This window comes from Limanda limanda, chromosome 23 (assembly GCF_963576545.1).
Source record: "Limanda limanda chromosome 23, fLimLim1.1, whole genome shotgun sequence".
Taxonomy (NCBI): Eukaryota; Metazoa; Chordata; class Actinopteri; order Pleuronectiformes; family Pleuronectidae; genus Limanda; species Limanda limanda.
The window spans coordinates 5321568-5337257 of NC_083658.1; the positions used below are offsets into that span (position 1 = coordinate 5321568).

The 15690-nt window shown below is 44.7% G+C and overlaps 1 protein-coding gene across 1 annotated transcript in view; it reads left to right on the forward strand.

The window, feature by feature from the left end:
* Window positions 1-13940, forward strand: part of ptgfrnb (prostaglandin F2 receptor inhibitor b) — a 45093-nt gene extending 31153 nt beyond the window's left edge. Inside the window, exons 12-15 of the mRNA XM_061067370.1 lie at window positions 10123-10309; window positions 10428-10546; window positions 10641-10691; window positions 11884-13940. Of these exons, the coding sequence (XP_060923353.1) occupies window positions 10123-10309; window positions 10428-10546; window positions 10641-10691; window positions 11884-11996 (470 nt within the window). The 3' untranslated portion in view covers window positions 11997-13940. The remainder of the gene's footprint in view (window positions 1-10122; window positions 10310-10427; window positions 10547-10640; window positions 10692-11883) is intronic.
* Window positions 13941-15690: the final 1750 nt, after the last annotated feature.

The following is a 15690-nucleotide window of genomic DNA, read 5'->3' on the forward strand; positions in this document are numbered from 1 at the left end:
TTCTTGACCCCGTGTTACATTTTGCCTCGCTGTCGTTTGAGCGTGCTGCGGCGTGCGGGCGCACAGCGTTCATTACCGCTGGAATGACTGGCATGTTATTGCAGTCATGGAGCTGTGTGTTAGTGCGACGCCGCACACTTGAAATCAGTGGCGGAGGGATGACATCACCGTTACAGATATTTGTCTCTCTCGTTTGAAGCTGAAGCTGTGACAGTTTGGGGCTTTTAAATGCATCGGTGTGTGTTTGTTTTCTGTCGCTGCTCTGAAATTCTCTTGTTAAAATAACAGCGCCCCATTCCGCTCCTGCAGCGAGGAAATGAAGCTTTGTTCCTCACTGCCTCACACACACTCACACACACACACACTCACACACACACACACACACACACACACACACACACACACACACACACACACACACACACACACACACACACACACACACACACACACACACACACACACACACACACACACACACACACACACACACACACAGACACACACACTCACACAGACAAACACACACATACATGTTTTTTCCTTTTAGCCTCCAAAGAATGCATCAGCCAAACAGGAAGAGGAAACCGTGAGGCTCCTGGTGAACAGCCACGATCGTCAAGTGTCAGTCACGACGCTTCCATCTTGATTCCGTGCAAAGGAACAACAATCTCTAAAGTAGAGATTCGCCTGAGTGCACAGAAGTCCACACGTTTTTCTGATCATTTTCCAGAGCGGCTGTATGTGAGAACACAAATGTCCGAGTCAGCTGCTCCAGCACTTTTCCTTTTTCAAGACCTCAGCGTTTCCCCCAGAATTCGTTCAATCTATAGCGGTAATGGGGGTGCACATGCACGAAGGTCACCCTCACATGCACCAGATGCTGAGTGACAGGTACACAAGCTTAAGAGAACTGCAATGCATGAAACAACAGCAGCTGAAGCTATGAGGTCTGACTGTGTGGACGGTAAAAACATTAGGACCAGAGTGTCGGCATGCAGCAATGGGAAACCTGCTGCTCTACCCAGTCGCCCCAGTCTGACCAGTGTCTAGTTTCATATTTCCTTGGGTCTTACACGTTTTAGCAAACAACTTACTGCTGATTTTCTATTCTTAGAACCCCCCCCCCCCCCCGTAATATCATTCATTCCTTTGTGCTAATGGAGGCTGTGCAATCATGGCGTCCTGTGCAATTCATTTCAGTCTGAGTGGAGATTTTAACCTGATTATGTTGCAACAAGTGAGTTCACTTTGAATATAGCTCGCTGTTAATTCACCAGAAACAGTTAATGAAGTGAGTCGCTTTTCTGTCATCACCTCACCACTTCATCCTCTTTCGCTCTCACACCTCCTTTCATCCCTCTCTCCCCTCTCCAGCTACTCTTCCTCATTCTCCTCGGTACAATTCGCTCTTTTTTTCCCCTCCTCTCTCGTCGCTCTTTTCAGGAAAACGCTGCACGCCGTTCTCCAGCCACTCTTCCCCCCATTTACTGCCTCCTCCATTCACTCCTCTTTTCCACTTTAACAATCTGCTTTCGCTCCCTCCACTTCCCTCACTCCCACTTCTCTCCATCTATTCGCCAACTATTCTTCCCCTACCTCGTTCTGTCTCCGCGGCTGGCTAACGGAGCGTGAGATTGGCTAATTAACGGCTGCCTGTCGGCCTTGGAAAGACAGCTGGGTAATTTGGTGAGTGCGGGGGGGGGGAGGGAGGCTGAAGAGAGACCGAGGAGGAAATGAGGGGTAGAGCAGCCAAAAGAGGAGCGAAACCGTCGTATCGTTATATTTACCATGAGATTTACGTTTGCCAGGTGTTGATCACCTGCTCCTGTGATCCGGCGAGCGCCTCACTCACATGTGACCGGTAATCGCTTCACTTCCTTGTCGGCTGTGATGCATGAGAATCAGCTGCAGATGTTGGGATATGAAGATGCAGACAGAACTTGTCATTTGACGGTTATTTGATATTGACTCCACACGGGTTTAAATCAATCAAAGCTGCATTAGTAAACACAACATTGATTGAGGTGTTGTTGTTTCTTTTGGCTTCAGAGCTGCACCAGGACTGGGAGTCTAGATCCAAGACGTGACTCAGGAATTCTTCCCAAAATGCACCCGGTTTTTCTGGGAGAAATACCAGCAGGGTTTCTGAACATGTGTACACTTGTCTCTCTGTGTGTGTGCGTGTGTGTGTGTGTGTGCACCCTTGTGAAAACTACACACCTTTCATTTGGAGATCTTTGTCACAGATTCCATAGATGAAGCGATTAGCGGTTTCACAGTATGACGAGTTCAAATTCCTGAGGGTTACTTGTACGTTTAATCTTTTAATTACAGTGATGACATGGTTGATACTGTCCAGATACTGTCGACCTTTGATAAATAATACAAATAACTATAAATATATTTTTAATTTAAGAGGTTTATTTGAAAAAAACCTTTCTGTCCTTGTTTCATCCCAAACGAACTTGGATGCATGAAATAAACATTCAGTTAAAAGTTTCAGGCAAGTTATTCACTAGTTATTTATTCATTTGTTGTCAAAAACAATCTTTTTTGAATATTCAGTGGCTTCCAGATGACAAGTACCTCTTCTCAGGTTCACTATAAATTTCGACTGCTAGGGATGTTTATGCAGTTGTGAATAAGTAAAGCGAACGGTTGCCATCCCAACTTAAAGACGGATACGGTGGAGCGGTGTATAAGCAGGAAGGGGAGAGAAAGAGGAGAGGAAAGGACGGGGTGACAGTAAAACACAAATTGAAAATGTTGAGCAGATAGAAAGGCAGAGCGGCGCCATCATTTTCACTCCATTAGGTCTTCAGTTAAATGAGAAGATGCAGCTTTAAAGGAATTGGAAAGAAATTGAGGATTTTAGGGAGATGAGATCTGTTCAGGTAGTAAAGTTACATTTTTGTTTCCTTTCCGTATGAAAAGAGTCAAGATGGACGACGGCTGATGTTTTAAGGTCACGATATTTTCAATAATTTTTACTAATAAAAGAAAAAAATTTGGACTACACATTTTTAATATGAAACTGTAATAGTTGTTTAAAAGATAACTAGTTTTAACACACAACCCATTCATATGGATTTCTCTCTGCTTTTTTAAAGATATCTTTTAAAATGTTGGTAATTTGCGGCTAAAATCTGCTCTCGTGAATCTGCAACTAGAACATGACACATCTCCAGTAACATTTGCATTTATTTACCCGAGGTCGTATCGAGCAGCACGGCGAGTAACGAGGGAAACTTTGCTTCCCAGTTGCTTTGTTTCTGCGCGACTTGATAAGTGTTTTTATAGTGTTTAGTATTCCACTCTACCAGTGCTGTGCTGCTTTATGGAGCAGAGAACACACACACACACACACACACACACACACACTTTCATTAGAAGCACTGGTGGTAATTGTGTGTGTGTGTGTGTGTGTGTGTTTCAGGCACTTTAACGCCTTGGACTCTCCTCCAGGGATTAATCCAGAGAAATCCAATCAGACCGTCTTCATTTCCACAGACAGCCATTTTAGTTTTAGTAGCTCAGACAGGAGCCAGATATTCTATTAGAGATGCACTGTAGTTCCTCCGCTGCCATCCAATCACCACAATGTGCCGTCACCGCCACCGCCACCCCCCCCCCCGCCGCCGCTCCCGCTCATTGAAGCTGCCGCGCCTAAACCTGCGTTGTGAGTCATGAGGCTGACACAGTTGTGAGGCTGCGACAGCCCGGTGTTGTCTTCCATTAATGAGCCGACTCATTGCGGCCGCCGGAAACTTTTGATGGTTGACTTTCACTTAACAGACGCTTCGCCGTTACGCTGCCAATGACAACAATGATGATGATACAAAAATGAAAAAAAAAGGTTAAAAGCTCTGTAGCATAGAGCTGCATTCTTATACCAGCCGAGCAGGAACACTGTTGGTTTAAAATGTATTTGTTAGTGTTAGGGTTGCAAAATTCCGGGAATATTCAAAGTTGGAAACTTTCCATGGGAATTAACGGGAATATACGGGAATTAACAGGAATAAACTGGAAATGTTGTAGGTAATTTATACTAACTGTATTTACCTTGTCATATACAGACATAAATATAAACATTTTGTTGTGTCATAGGCTGATTTGAGCCCTGAGGAAACTCTGGGCACTTGACTATATGCTTCTGCATCGTTGTGTCATTCTTAACATAGGTCTTTGCACAGTATTTGCAAATGTTCACAGCCTTTCCTTCTACATTGGATGGGGTGAAATGTCTCCACACATGAGATAGTGCACGTGGCATTGTTCTGTAGAATAAGATGAGAAAAAAGTTTGTAAAAAAACACTAATATAATGCCAGAGATATAAATAGTTAGCCAAACAATTGGAACCGTCTGTAGACATATTTTACAATTGATGGATAAATGAATGGAAATAGGCTAGATGAACAGATGAACAATCCTCAATCAGCATGCCAATATATTTTCCCGAGTAATATCATTGAAACTTACCTGACTAGTCCTGCACACTACAGCAGGCCTCAGTAGCCCTGCTGTAGAGTGAAGGATGCTGGGAGTTATCTGTGCATGTGATGGAAGAATGCACAGTGGAGGGTTGAAATTCAAAGTGCAGTGTGTGCTGCATTCCATACATCTTTAAAATAGAGTTTTGAGTGATGTTTTTATTGCTCAGCGTTCAATTTGCGTATTTATTTTTTTTTCAAAATTCCCGAGCTAAACTTCCCATGGAAAGTTTCCGGAAAGTGTCTGGAAAGTTTCCGGAAATTTACCGGAAACTTTCCGCCCCTTTGCAACCCTAGTTTAGTGTTAACATTTCTGAGGATCACCAGGAGGAGGCCTCTCACGCAGGCTGCATCACATCGTGTGGACATCGCTTGTTTACCGTGGGTTTGGGTTAAGAGTTCAGTATGTTTCACTGATCATATCCGACAGACATGTTTATAGCTGTTCTGGAAAAGCCAAACACAACAGCGAGGGGAAGAGCCTTCCATCACAGGCCGCACCCAACTGCGTCTCTCCTGATATTTGTGTGTTTATGTTGTCTTGTACGAATAGACACATATTTCCACATAAACGAAATTGAGAAATGACCCATTGAGGCCTTTTGCTCGATGTCACTTTGTGTAGCAGGGATTACTTGTGGACAGATAATCACACATTCGTCCTCTAAATGCGACGACATTCTGAATTGGAAAAACGACAACGCAACGATCACACGTCTGGAGCAACGCACACACTTCTCTATAGTTTCTGGTTTAGCTGCACAGTGCACACACAGCCTGTCGCCTGTGAGGTGACTGTTGGGTGGGAGTCAGCGAGTTCATGGGGTCGCACTAGGGGGGTAGAGAGGTCCTGTTAGGGGGGAGGGCGGCTGCATGTCTACGTTCAGCAGAGCAACAGCTGTGGGCAAGTGTGAGTCAGCCCCCCCGGCGACGGATCGGATCCTCCCACGAGGGAGGGCCGCGGTGTCTCTGCTGATGTGGCGTGCTCCCCGGAGATACGGTGTGAGATGCGTTCAAGTGCCTCCCGTGGCTGTGCGATAAACACAATAATCTCCTCACTCGCTAAGTATCTCAAATCCCCCCCCCCCCTCTGCCTCGTTTCTCCGTCCGCTCCCCCGTCAAGAACAAAGACGGCGAGGGATGGAGGCTAGCTGCGAGGGAGCCGAGGCTTTCTAATTATATCTCCGTTCCTCGAAACGCTGGCATCGCGGCGGAAACAAGCAAGCGGAGTTCACGCGTCAGTCCCGTGGAATTATGCAAAATGTCTCTTTGATCACTAGCGGCGGTGTCAGACTGTAACCTGGTGTTATCGGGACGTCACAGTGTCTCTTCCCTGTCAGCCAGGCAGCTCGGTAAATGATGTGATTATAGAAGAATGTAGTCACGGCGATTAGGGAACGGATTTAAAATAGTTTTTTCATAAATCCCCTCCTCCCTGTTCAAGTAAATATAATACAATGTGTTGTCATTAGAGTAATGGGATTTCTTTTATGGAATGCACTTCTCGTAATGTAAAGTCAAGAATAAAATCTATTTAAAGGATGAGTTTGGTTTAAAACAGCCGGGTTTCCTATTTGACCTGAAACATTCAGACCAGCAAACAAACCGAGAGTTTATCCAAAGAAACCAATTCAATAGTAGGGGTGGAAATTGGCAAAAATGTGACGATTCAATAGTATTGCGATATTTGGGCCACGATTCAATAGTATTGCGATTCTGCGATATATTGCGATACTGCAAGTATTGCGATTCGATTCTGCGATTTATTGCGATTCATGTCCCCCATATTATTCAAAGGCATTACAAAAAATGAGGAAAATAAGACTCAACTCACTTCAAATGTCACATTTAATTCTGTGAACAACATTGTCTTCTACACATTAACTGAAGTGCAAAAACTTTGTCCTTGAACATTCAGGACACAGGACCTTTGTAATTATTTTCTGAATAGGAGACCTCTCACATGAACACTGAGCTCAATCATATAAATAAGAGTAACCTAGAGCTTCAATCAAATTGAGACCTGCAAGGTCATGACCCAAAATGTTAAATTAACTGGGGAATATTGGCATTTTTGTTCAGAAAAAGGAGTTGGTCAACATGCTCAGATGTTAAAGTGCTCCTCTGGGCCGTTACTATATCTCCTGCAGTGGAGATCATCCTTTCCACAGACACACTAGGTATCTTTTAAACTCTGAAACTCTCCTTGTCCTGCTTTGCCAGCCAGGGGCTGTTACATATATAATTGTAAATAAATATTAAAAAAAAAACTAAAAAAAACTTGTGCTACAGTATCGATATAATCGCGGGCGCAAAATATCGCGATACTGAACATAATCGATTTTTTCCCCCACCACTATTCAATAGGAGGTGAAATTTGAGTTTATCACACATGATGTGTCGCTGTTGATCCCTCGTTACACAACAGGTCACAGTTCAAGCTGCAGACTGTGATGGATGGTTTTCAACGTGTCTGGTCTCGTTACGTCTCAGGTTTCTTCCGTCTTTTCAGCGATACGTTCAAAATGTTCCAACAACATTGTCACAGGACACTTTTTATGTTTGTGTTTGCATTAGAGTAAAGTACCACAGCCGTCCTCCACTTTACACACACACAGGAACTCTGCTTGTTTTTCCTAAACTGAAATATGTGCAGACTGGAGCCCTGAGTGGGGGGACGGGTCGGGTGTGTTCAGGGGTCCTCACTCTGTCTCGCTCCGCCTGCGCCGAGAGGATAGACTTACTGCGGGGGGGGGGGGGAAAGCCTCATGTGTGAACAATATGGTGGAGGAGAAAACAGCTTGGAGCATTTTGATTAAACCGATTTGAGCTTTTAATCGTCAAGAATAATATCTATTACAGTTTCCAGGAGCCCAAAGTGATGTCACCAATTTATTTTATTGCCCCAAACCTGATGAGAAATGAGGAAAAAGCAACTTAAAACTTCACGATTGTTTCATGATGAGTTGTGTGCTCGGTTGTGGGTGAATCGCTGCAGCTGGAGTGTGAGAAGCTCGGCTCCCTGCGGAGAAGGCGTCTTAATGTTGCACTGAGGAGCCGTGTGGGTTTTCCTCAGGAGGTTAACGGCTAACTCATCCCTCCCTCATCCCTCCCTCATCCCTCCCTCATCCCTCCCTCACTGTCAGAACTTTGCTCATCAGTTGATTCTGGTCAGCGAGTCTGGAGGGTCGTGTGTGTGTGTGGTCAGCCGGCCAGTTCACCCCCCCCACTCCCTCAGTGTCACCTCCTGTTTCCTCCTCGTTGGCTGGATGAAGCGCTCGGCTACTGCAAGTAGAAATGCCCCCCCGCCCACCAACCAGTCCACACTGTCCTGATGTATCTTCATCACCAGCGTCGCAACACTTTTGTCCGAGTTTACAAAGTGAGGACGTTTTATGTCTTTGACAAATCTGGTTTAAAATCCTTAAAATAATTACTATGACAAATGTAATTTGAAGATTTTTTAAAGATTTTACCTCCCAATAAAAATATATCACATTTTTACCAGTATTACAAGGATTTATTTAGTTTATTAAGGTTTAAAAGTGATTAATTTAAATGATAATTCTGTAGTAGATATTGAATTTGTGCACTGAAAATATAAAATACACATTTGAAGTGGCGTGTAGAGCTGCGATCTTGAACTTTCTCCCTGGCCGCTCAGTCTAGCCGACTCCTCCCAGTCCCACCAGACGACACCCAATCCTTCCAGCTAATTGAGAAGCGATGCAGCTGATTTGCCATAATTACGTCCTGCGTGTCCACCTCCTCCGCTAACAGGAAGTGAAGGATTCTCAGCGGAGAGGTTCTAAAGGACCGGACAAGAATGAATTTCCAAATATACTGCTGTCGCTCTAATTGGAGTACTGCGTATCGACCGTGTTTCCATCGGTTATTCTAAATTATGCATCAAATGGAAATAATCATCACTGAAATCTGCAAGAGCAGTTTTGAAACTTTAGTTTTGTCCTTCATACAGTTTGGAAGGAAGTTTTCTGTGTAATCTAATACAGAATTAAAGGATAATTAAAGTACAGTCATATTAATGAAGGTCCTCACGTCACAGCCTCAGCCAATAGCAACAAGGTTTGTGAGGTTGATCCCCACTCAGCTGTTAGTGGCACGTCCTCCTCCTCCTCCTCTTCGCCCAAAACAAAACCAGCATCCTCCTCTGTCCTTCACATTTTCTCACGATCCAAAACCCACTCGTCGATTGTGTATTTGTGACCGAGCCACAAACGTGCAGACTGAGGGGCTTCGGACATTAGGACCATGGGACCTGAAAGTGAATCAGAGGCCTAAGTTATTATTATTATTGCCGCTGCTGCTGTTGTACTACTACAGATTTTTAATGATGTAGCACTTGGATATTAAAACCATTAGTGAAGAGGGGGGGGGGGGATAGAAATTGAGATGTGATTCATTACTCCGCTCTGGGTGCGTTCACTCTTCTCCTCACATGTTCTCTTCATTATGCTCGCTCCATCCTCCCTCCTCCTCCTCCTCCTCCTCATCTCTCCATCTCTCACTCTCCTTTTTTTTTTTTTTATCTCTCTCCATAATTGTTTTCCATCACCATTTGTCTCTTTTTTTCTTTTTTCTCCAGCATTGTCGTTCGCAAATGTTCCTTTTTTTTTTTTTTCATGTGTATTCTCTATTTGTCTCTGAAATGACAGAGGATGACTAAGGCTCCATGGGGTTTTCATTGTGCTTCATTGTGTGCGTATATGTGTGTGTGTGTGTGTGTGTGTCTCTCCCTGACAGACTAATGACTAGTTTGTGCTTCTCTGTCTCTCTTGCCTCCTGTCTCTCTCTCTCTCTTTCTCTCTACGTGTCTTTCTCTTGGAAATAATTAGCTCGCTCGCCCCTTCTCCAAAGATTGCATCTATTATCACAAAATCTCGGGTCCCTGTTTTTTGATCGTCAGACATCTTTCTCTTTGTGACACATGTCCAGCGTTTAATGGAGTTGTTCTGTAGGTTCGGGCTGATCCTCCTTATTTTCCTCTTCCCTCTTGTAGTTACCATAGTGAAATTAGGGCTGCGTTGCACATCCCAAAATAACACGCTCTCCTCCCCAGTTTCTATAATGTCATAGGTAACTCTGAATCAAAGCTGATGCAGATGAAAGGTTGGAATGAACACGTCCTCCAGCTTCCTGGAGAAACGCTGCCTCTTCAGGGCTGACGTCATCCTGCTTGAATAGAAGTCGGCACAAGCACTCAAGCCTCTTTTCCTCTGTGCCGATTGGCTAAAGAGGAGAAGCTTCGAATTATAGGAGTGATAACATGCCAGGTCCTTCACAAATGATGCTGGTGGAGGGAAGAGCTCAAGTGAAACAGATCTCAGGCTGCATTTTGGTTCATTTAGACCAGATTGGATCGCAGCATGGAGTCTGAACATGGTCTAAATGTCTTTTCTTTCACCTGGTGTGACGCAGTGACATCCTTGCTCACATTTCACTGAGGTGCAGAATATGCTGCAAAAGCAGGATGAGACAGAATCTTCCAAAATGTCCTTTTCATACATATTTATCTAATTCAACATGCCTGAAACATATAAACACTTATTTTGAGGATAGTTGGAGCTGTGTGCTGTTTTGTGATGAATGCCGCTCGTGTCTTTCAGACGACCTGGCGTACGAGGTGCGTTGGTTCTTCACCCGGCTGCGCGGCGGACAGACGACGACCCAGGTGGCGAGCGTCGACCGCTTCGGCATCGTGAAGACGGAGGAGCGCAACTCCTCCAGCGAAGTGGCCATCGAGCGCAGGGACACGCACACCTACCTGATGAACATCTTCGGCACTCAGGACGGGTGAGTGAGTGTGTTTATGGGTAAACGTGTTGTGGTCCCTGTGGACGAGGGTGTTTATCCCACATCATAGTTGCACGGCGGCGTCTGAACATGTGTTTGTGTGTCTTGTGGTCTCCAGTGACAGCGGTGAGTATTACTGTGTGGCCACGCCCTGGTACCTGTCGGCCTCCACCGGAGCCTGGACTCAAGCCGGAGAGCTGACCTCGTCCCGGATCTTCCTCACGGTCCAGTTCGCTGGTGAGGAGCGAGCGTGCAATTCACACCATGGCAACACTAATACCATACAAAAGTTGAAAATGCTAAACTTTATTTCTGTCTGCTTCTTCTTTAGTGTGGGACTCTCTAAAGTTACCTCTTCTATACGGTGCATCGGCCTCATTAGGTAATGTTACACTTCCTTTGTTTGATTTTTATCTGGCAATGTTAAAGATGGTGATAAAAACACGTTCCTGCAGCCGCCCATTTCTCCGGATCCACGCCAGAATTTAAACACAAGGAAATCCCTTGTGTAGCTTTTTGCGTAATCCTGCTGTCGAACAAACAAACAGGCAGACACACAGAGGAATGAAACAAAACTTAAATCAGGACATTCCAAGTCCTTAAATAACGCTGACAAGTCGGATTCAACATCTGTCTAGTCGACCGCCGAGAATAAATCAGTTTTGAAGAAGTGTCTTTCTCCCAATGCTGAATTTACTGTAGATTGTCTACAAACGTCATGAAAACAGCCGCAATATTAATCAACTTCTGCTTCATATCTGTTGAAATGCGGAATTTACAACAGTTTTTCTTTAGTTTTAAAAGTCAAATGTTGAGTTTGACGCGTCGTTGAAATGCAGCAGCTGTTCAGAGGAGTGTGGCACCTGCCCCAAAGTCACGGGACAGGATGGAGCTGCTCGCTGATGCCCTCCGTCAGCGTGGACATCTCCGCTGAAACTGCTGACTGATGGACCGGAGGAGCTCTTCTTTTGTGCCGCTCTGCACTTCACCCGCTGACTGTGCTGTTATTTGGGACTCGAGTCTGACAGCTGCAAGAATATGAATTTGATCAGTCTTTTTATAGCCGAAAAAAAAAAAACGATCGGATATTTTCTTTTAAGGGAACTGATACTGCTTACTCTGGCTGGGGGACATTCAACAAGAAATGTCCGTCCTCGTCCAAATGCAACTTTTAGCATGAGTCAGTCATTTTAAGGATTTATTTTTGAGCCAGTTCTTAAAAGTTTCATCCCAGTAGCAATGATTCGGCGGCCAGAGAAGGGACAAGGGTTCAGTCCCAGTGCAGTTGAGGACCTGGAGAAAATTAAGCTCACGTTAGATATTATATGTATTATATTATAATTGGAAATCGTGGGGAGTGTAGCCAATAGTTCAAGAGAAACCATCATAGGACGTGAGGAAGAAATTTCAAAATGGCCCAACTCTTTAACGAGTTACTTTACCAAGAGGAACATTATCACAACCTCCTCCACCTTCGCCTCTGCACTGCCCTCTAGTGGATGATTTGCTTGGCCACCCTAACGCTCCTAGTAGAGGGAATATGGCTTCGTTTTAACTTTGTTGTGTTTCCGTAGGTGTGGGCCTCTTCTCTCTGGTCCTGGGTCTGGTTTGCGCCCACTGCTGTTGCCGCAACACCACGCACACTCCCCGCTCGCGCAACAAACTGATGGACCTGGAGATGGACTGACAAACAGTTTCCCCCGCGCCCTCCCACTGCAGCAGCGCTCACAGGAAGCACCACACACTCAACAGACACACGCCCGTGGACGATTTCTGGGACACGAAGCTGTTTCCGGGCGACGGACGTTGGGAGTAAAAACGCCGTACCGCTTCGGAAACGGGGGCGTAACTTAGGTGCTCTGGATTTATCAGCTCTGCAGTGGAGGACCAGGGGACTGTTTGCTTTTATTTTTACAAGGACCGCCGAGGAACTAGCCTTGGAGACTTGTCCACAGTTTGGAGGGACAGGAGACTTTTGAGACATCACTGCCACTTGGGAATAAAGGACCACTTACACATCTGCTGCCTCTGTAACCACTCGGGATTTCAAGTGGAGCACTCAGGCTGGACGAAGACATGCTTTCCTTTTTCTGATTTCCTCTAACGCCATGGCTTCCTGCAAAGTGTCTTCCTGATCCTGTTATCGGATCTCAGAGGCACGCCAGCGTACCCTGTTGAATCTGGGAAGCTGGGCGTTGGAGAGACGGAGGTGGCTTTTCATTTCACCTGTTTGTTTGGACTTTGTGTCTGCAAGGGTTTCAATCACACGGCTGAAGTCATTTTGTATTCTCGGAGGCTGATGTTTTAGGCAGCCCGAGCCTTATTTCTGTCCCGGACGAGGTTTGAGCGTCGCCTTCGTCCGGGCGGCAGAAGTCCAACAAAACAAAAGTGCTCCACGTGTTCTCCCGCCACGAGAGGCATTGCACTAGAACTCCCACCCCAGAGTATTCCTTCCTTAACCAAGGGACAAGATAAACCTTTATTCTCACCTCTAGTTTTTTGGAAATTAAGAGATTTTAAATCAAGAGACATTTTTAAGCTTTACAAGGAGATATGCAGATAGTGTGTGTTGTGTGTGAGAAATACTTTACGTGGTGCCAACATGTGAACAAACCGAGGTGTGCTTGGTTCATCTTTTGCCAGATCAACACTTGAACAGCCGCTGAAAGTGGCGACAACAAGCACTCTTCTTTTATAGGTATTCGGAAGTGTATCCAGCTGTTATCTTTGCCTGAGTCTTGTGTTTTCGTACACCGTGTGTGAGCGCAGTGTTAAAGTATGCGAGAGAAAGAGTTGCATGTGCTGTTTTTTCTTTTTAAAGGGGGAATGATGTCAGTCGTGAGCAACACGAGCCCTTTTGCAGGGTCTCGTTTTGATGACATCAAAGCGCCCCACATCCAGATCTTTAAAACCCAGCTGTCACCCCCCCCGATCAGGACGCCACTGTTGTAACGGGAGTGTGGTCGGCGCCAGAAACTTTTTGAGCAGGAAAATCTTTTAGAAGAACTGGTGCAGCATTTTCAGAAATATGCTTATTTGCCTTTTTTTATCATTTTTTTCTGAAGGCCTTTCCACCCGGAGTCTGGTTTGGTTAGCTTAGCTTAGCATAAAGACAGAGAACAAGAGAATGTGTTGGAAAAACATAGACAAACCGAAATGTAAAACTCACAATTTGCAGTGGTATAACTATTTGTTGTGGCAGATGGAAAAAATCAGTTTTTCCCCGAACTAGTTGGAGGATTTGAAATCACTAACTGTTGATGTTCATGTACAGTTTTAACAAATTCGATACAGAAATAATAACTCACATTTACGATATAACCTCCTGATTTACTTATCAACTAGCAGGTCCCCTCTGTTTTATGTGTTTTTGTGCTAAGCTAAGCTAAACATGTGTCCGACCCAATGCCTGCAAACAAGCACATGTTTTCACAATGTTCCTTTGTAAGTGGTTCCGGAGATTTCGACGCTCAAAACGAGCTGCGCCCCCTTTTTCAAATAAATTAAAATGTTTTATCTCTACCTTATTATTTTCTTTTCTTTTATTACAGTGCACTTAACAGGTAAAGTTGAAAGAGATCGTGTTTGAAATCTCGCACCAGTTTTTCAACTTTTATGGCAAGAGAATGAACTTGAGGTGACTAGTGTATCGTGTTTGACCACACACACACACACACACACACACCAAAACACACCCAGAGTTCCAGTATAAACACACAACGTGAGGAAGTTGGTGTTCAAACTCCGCAGGAATCAATTAAACCTGTTCGTTCAGTAATATGACGTGCTGGGCTGGGACAGAGCTTTGTTTATGCATTTGAAATAGTTTTACAAGGTGTTTAAAGCAACTATCAGAACTTTATGAGCAATATGAGACTGTATGGTCAAACTTTTTTTCTTTATTTTAAACAAATATTGAATCTGAATCAACTCAAAAGGGAAGAAATCTGACGTCCACATTGGATACCAGAACAAACCTTCGATCGGTGCTGCTGTTTGGACGTTGGAGCTTATCCCTCTGACTATTTTGTGAAATATTGATGATGATAAACGTGTTTTGATTTGATCGATGGTGACAGAAACTTCCAGTAGGTGTCCATGAACCAAGCCCACTCTGTGTTAGTGCTGTGGCAATATCCAATATAGGTTTTTACCACTAACACACGTACATGAGCTCACAGGTGAATAATAGGGCTCTGGGCTTTTATCTCTTAAAGCATGTTGACGCACCACTGAACACGTCACGGCAAAGCTTTCCCAGTGTCTTTTCATTTGATCATTTTATCGCAATGAGTATGATGAATTTTGTTTTTTTAAATAAATAGATTTGTAAGATGTACTCATTTTGTAAATGGTGATTATTTTAAGTTGGTGTTATCGGTATTGTCACGATATCCATCTTTGGTTCGTTCCATTCGATATTGCTTTTTTCTTGGTTGGAAATAGACATTGCCGCCTATAGGGGGCGCTAAGTCGAAGTGTTCGTATGGCGCGTCACTTCTGACACAGTGGATTTAGTCAGAATAAAGCCGCGGTTATTTAATTATGGCCGCCGCCCTTGCTGGCCCACATTTTACCCTCTTTCTGTTCAGACGTTTTTCCAGCGGCTCTGATGTGGTCGTGATCACAGCTCCTGCTCAGAGATTTGTGACAAATGTGGGCCAGTGTGGTTTTCTTCTCCGTCTGCAGGCAAGCCATCAATCAGGTTTCTCTATGCTTCCAAACATCTAAAAAAACCACAACTTCAAATAGTTCCCGCAGAAAAAATGTTTTATAATTCAACATTAAGCGGCGGCTACATCTCTCTCTCCCTCTCCCTGTCTCTCCCATCCTTGTTAGTCTAATGGCATTTCTTTTCCGTCCGTTTATACTGTTCCTCTCACTCTGTCACCAGTCTCTCTTTCTTCTCCACCATCGCCATCCCCTCCACTCCCCCTCCATCGCACCAGTCCCCTCTCTCACTCCCGCTCTTGATTAGAGATGCAGATGAGTTAAAACATCGGCCGAGCTCCAGGATTCAGATTTTTACACCTCTTTAACGACAGTCTCTCTATCCAGCGCTCTCTCACTCTCTCTCTCTCTCTCTCTGCACCTCTCTTTTCTCTCATCTCCAAATGAGATGGAGATGAGAGAAAAGACCGATTCCAGTGTCGACTGGCTCTGGATCTCACTTCTCTAACTTGCACTCGCTCCCTCTCAGGGTCCATTTGACCCAGTTTCCTCCCTGTGTGTGTGTTAGTGCCTCTCTGGGATCCTTTGTTAACGTGGCCTAGTCGTACCTTAAACCACTGTCTTCCTTAATCGACTCTGCTCTGTGTGTGATACCCTCCATTCGTTCGCGGCTCCCACCACTCGTTCGCCCCTGCTGTTCCGGAGATGCC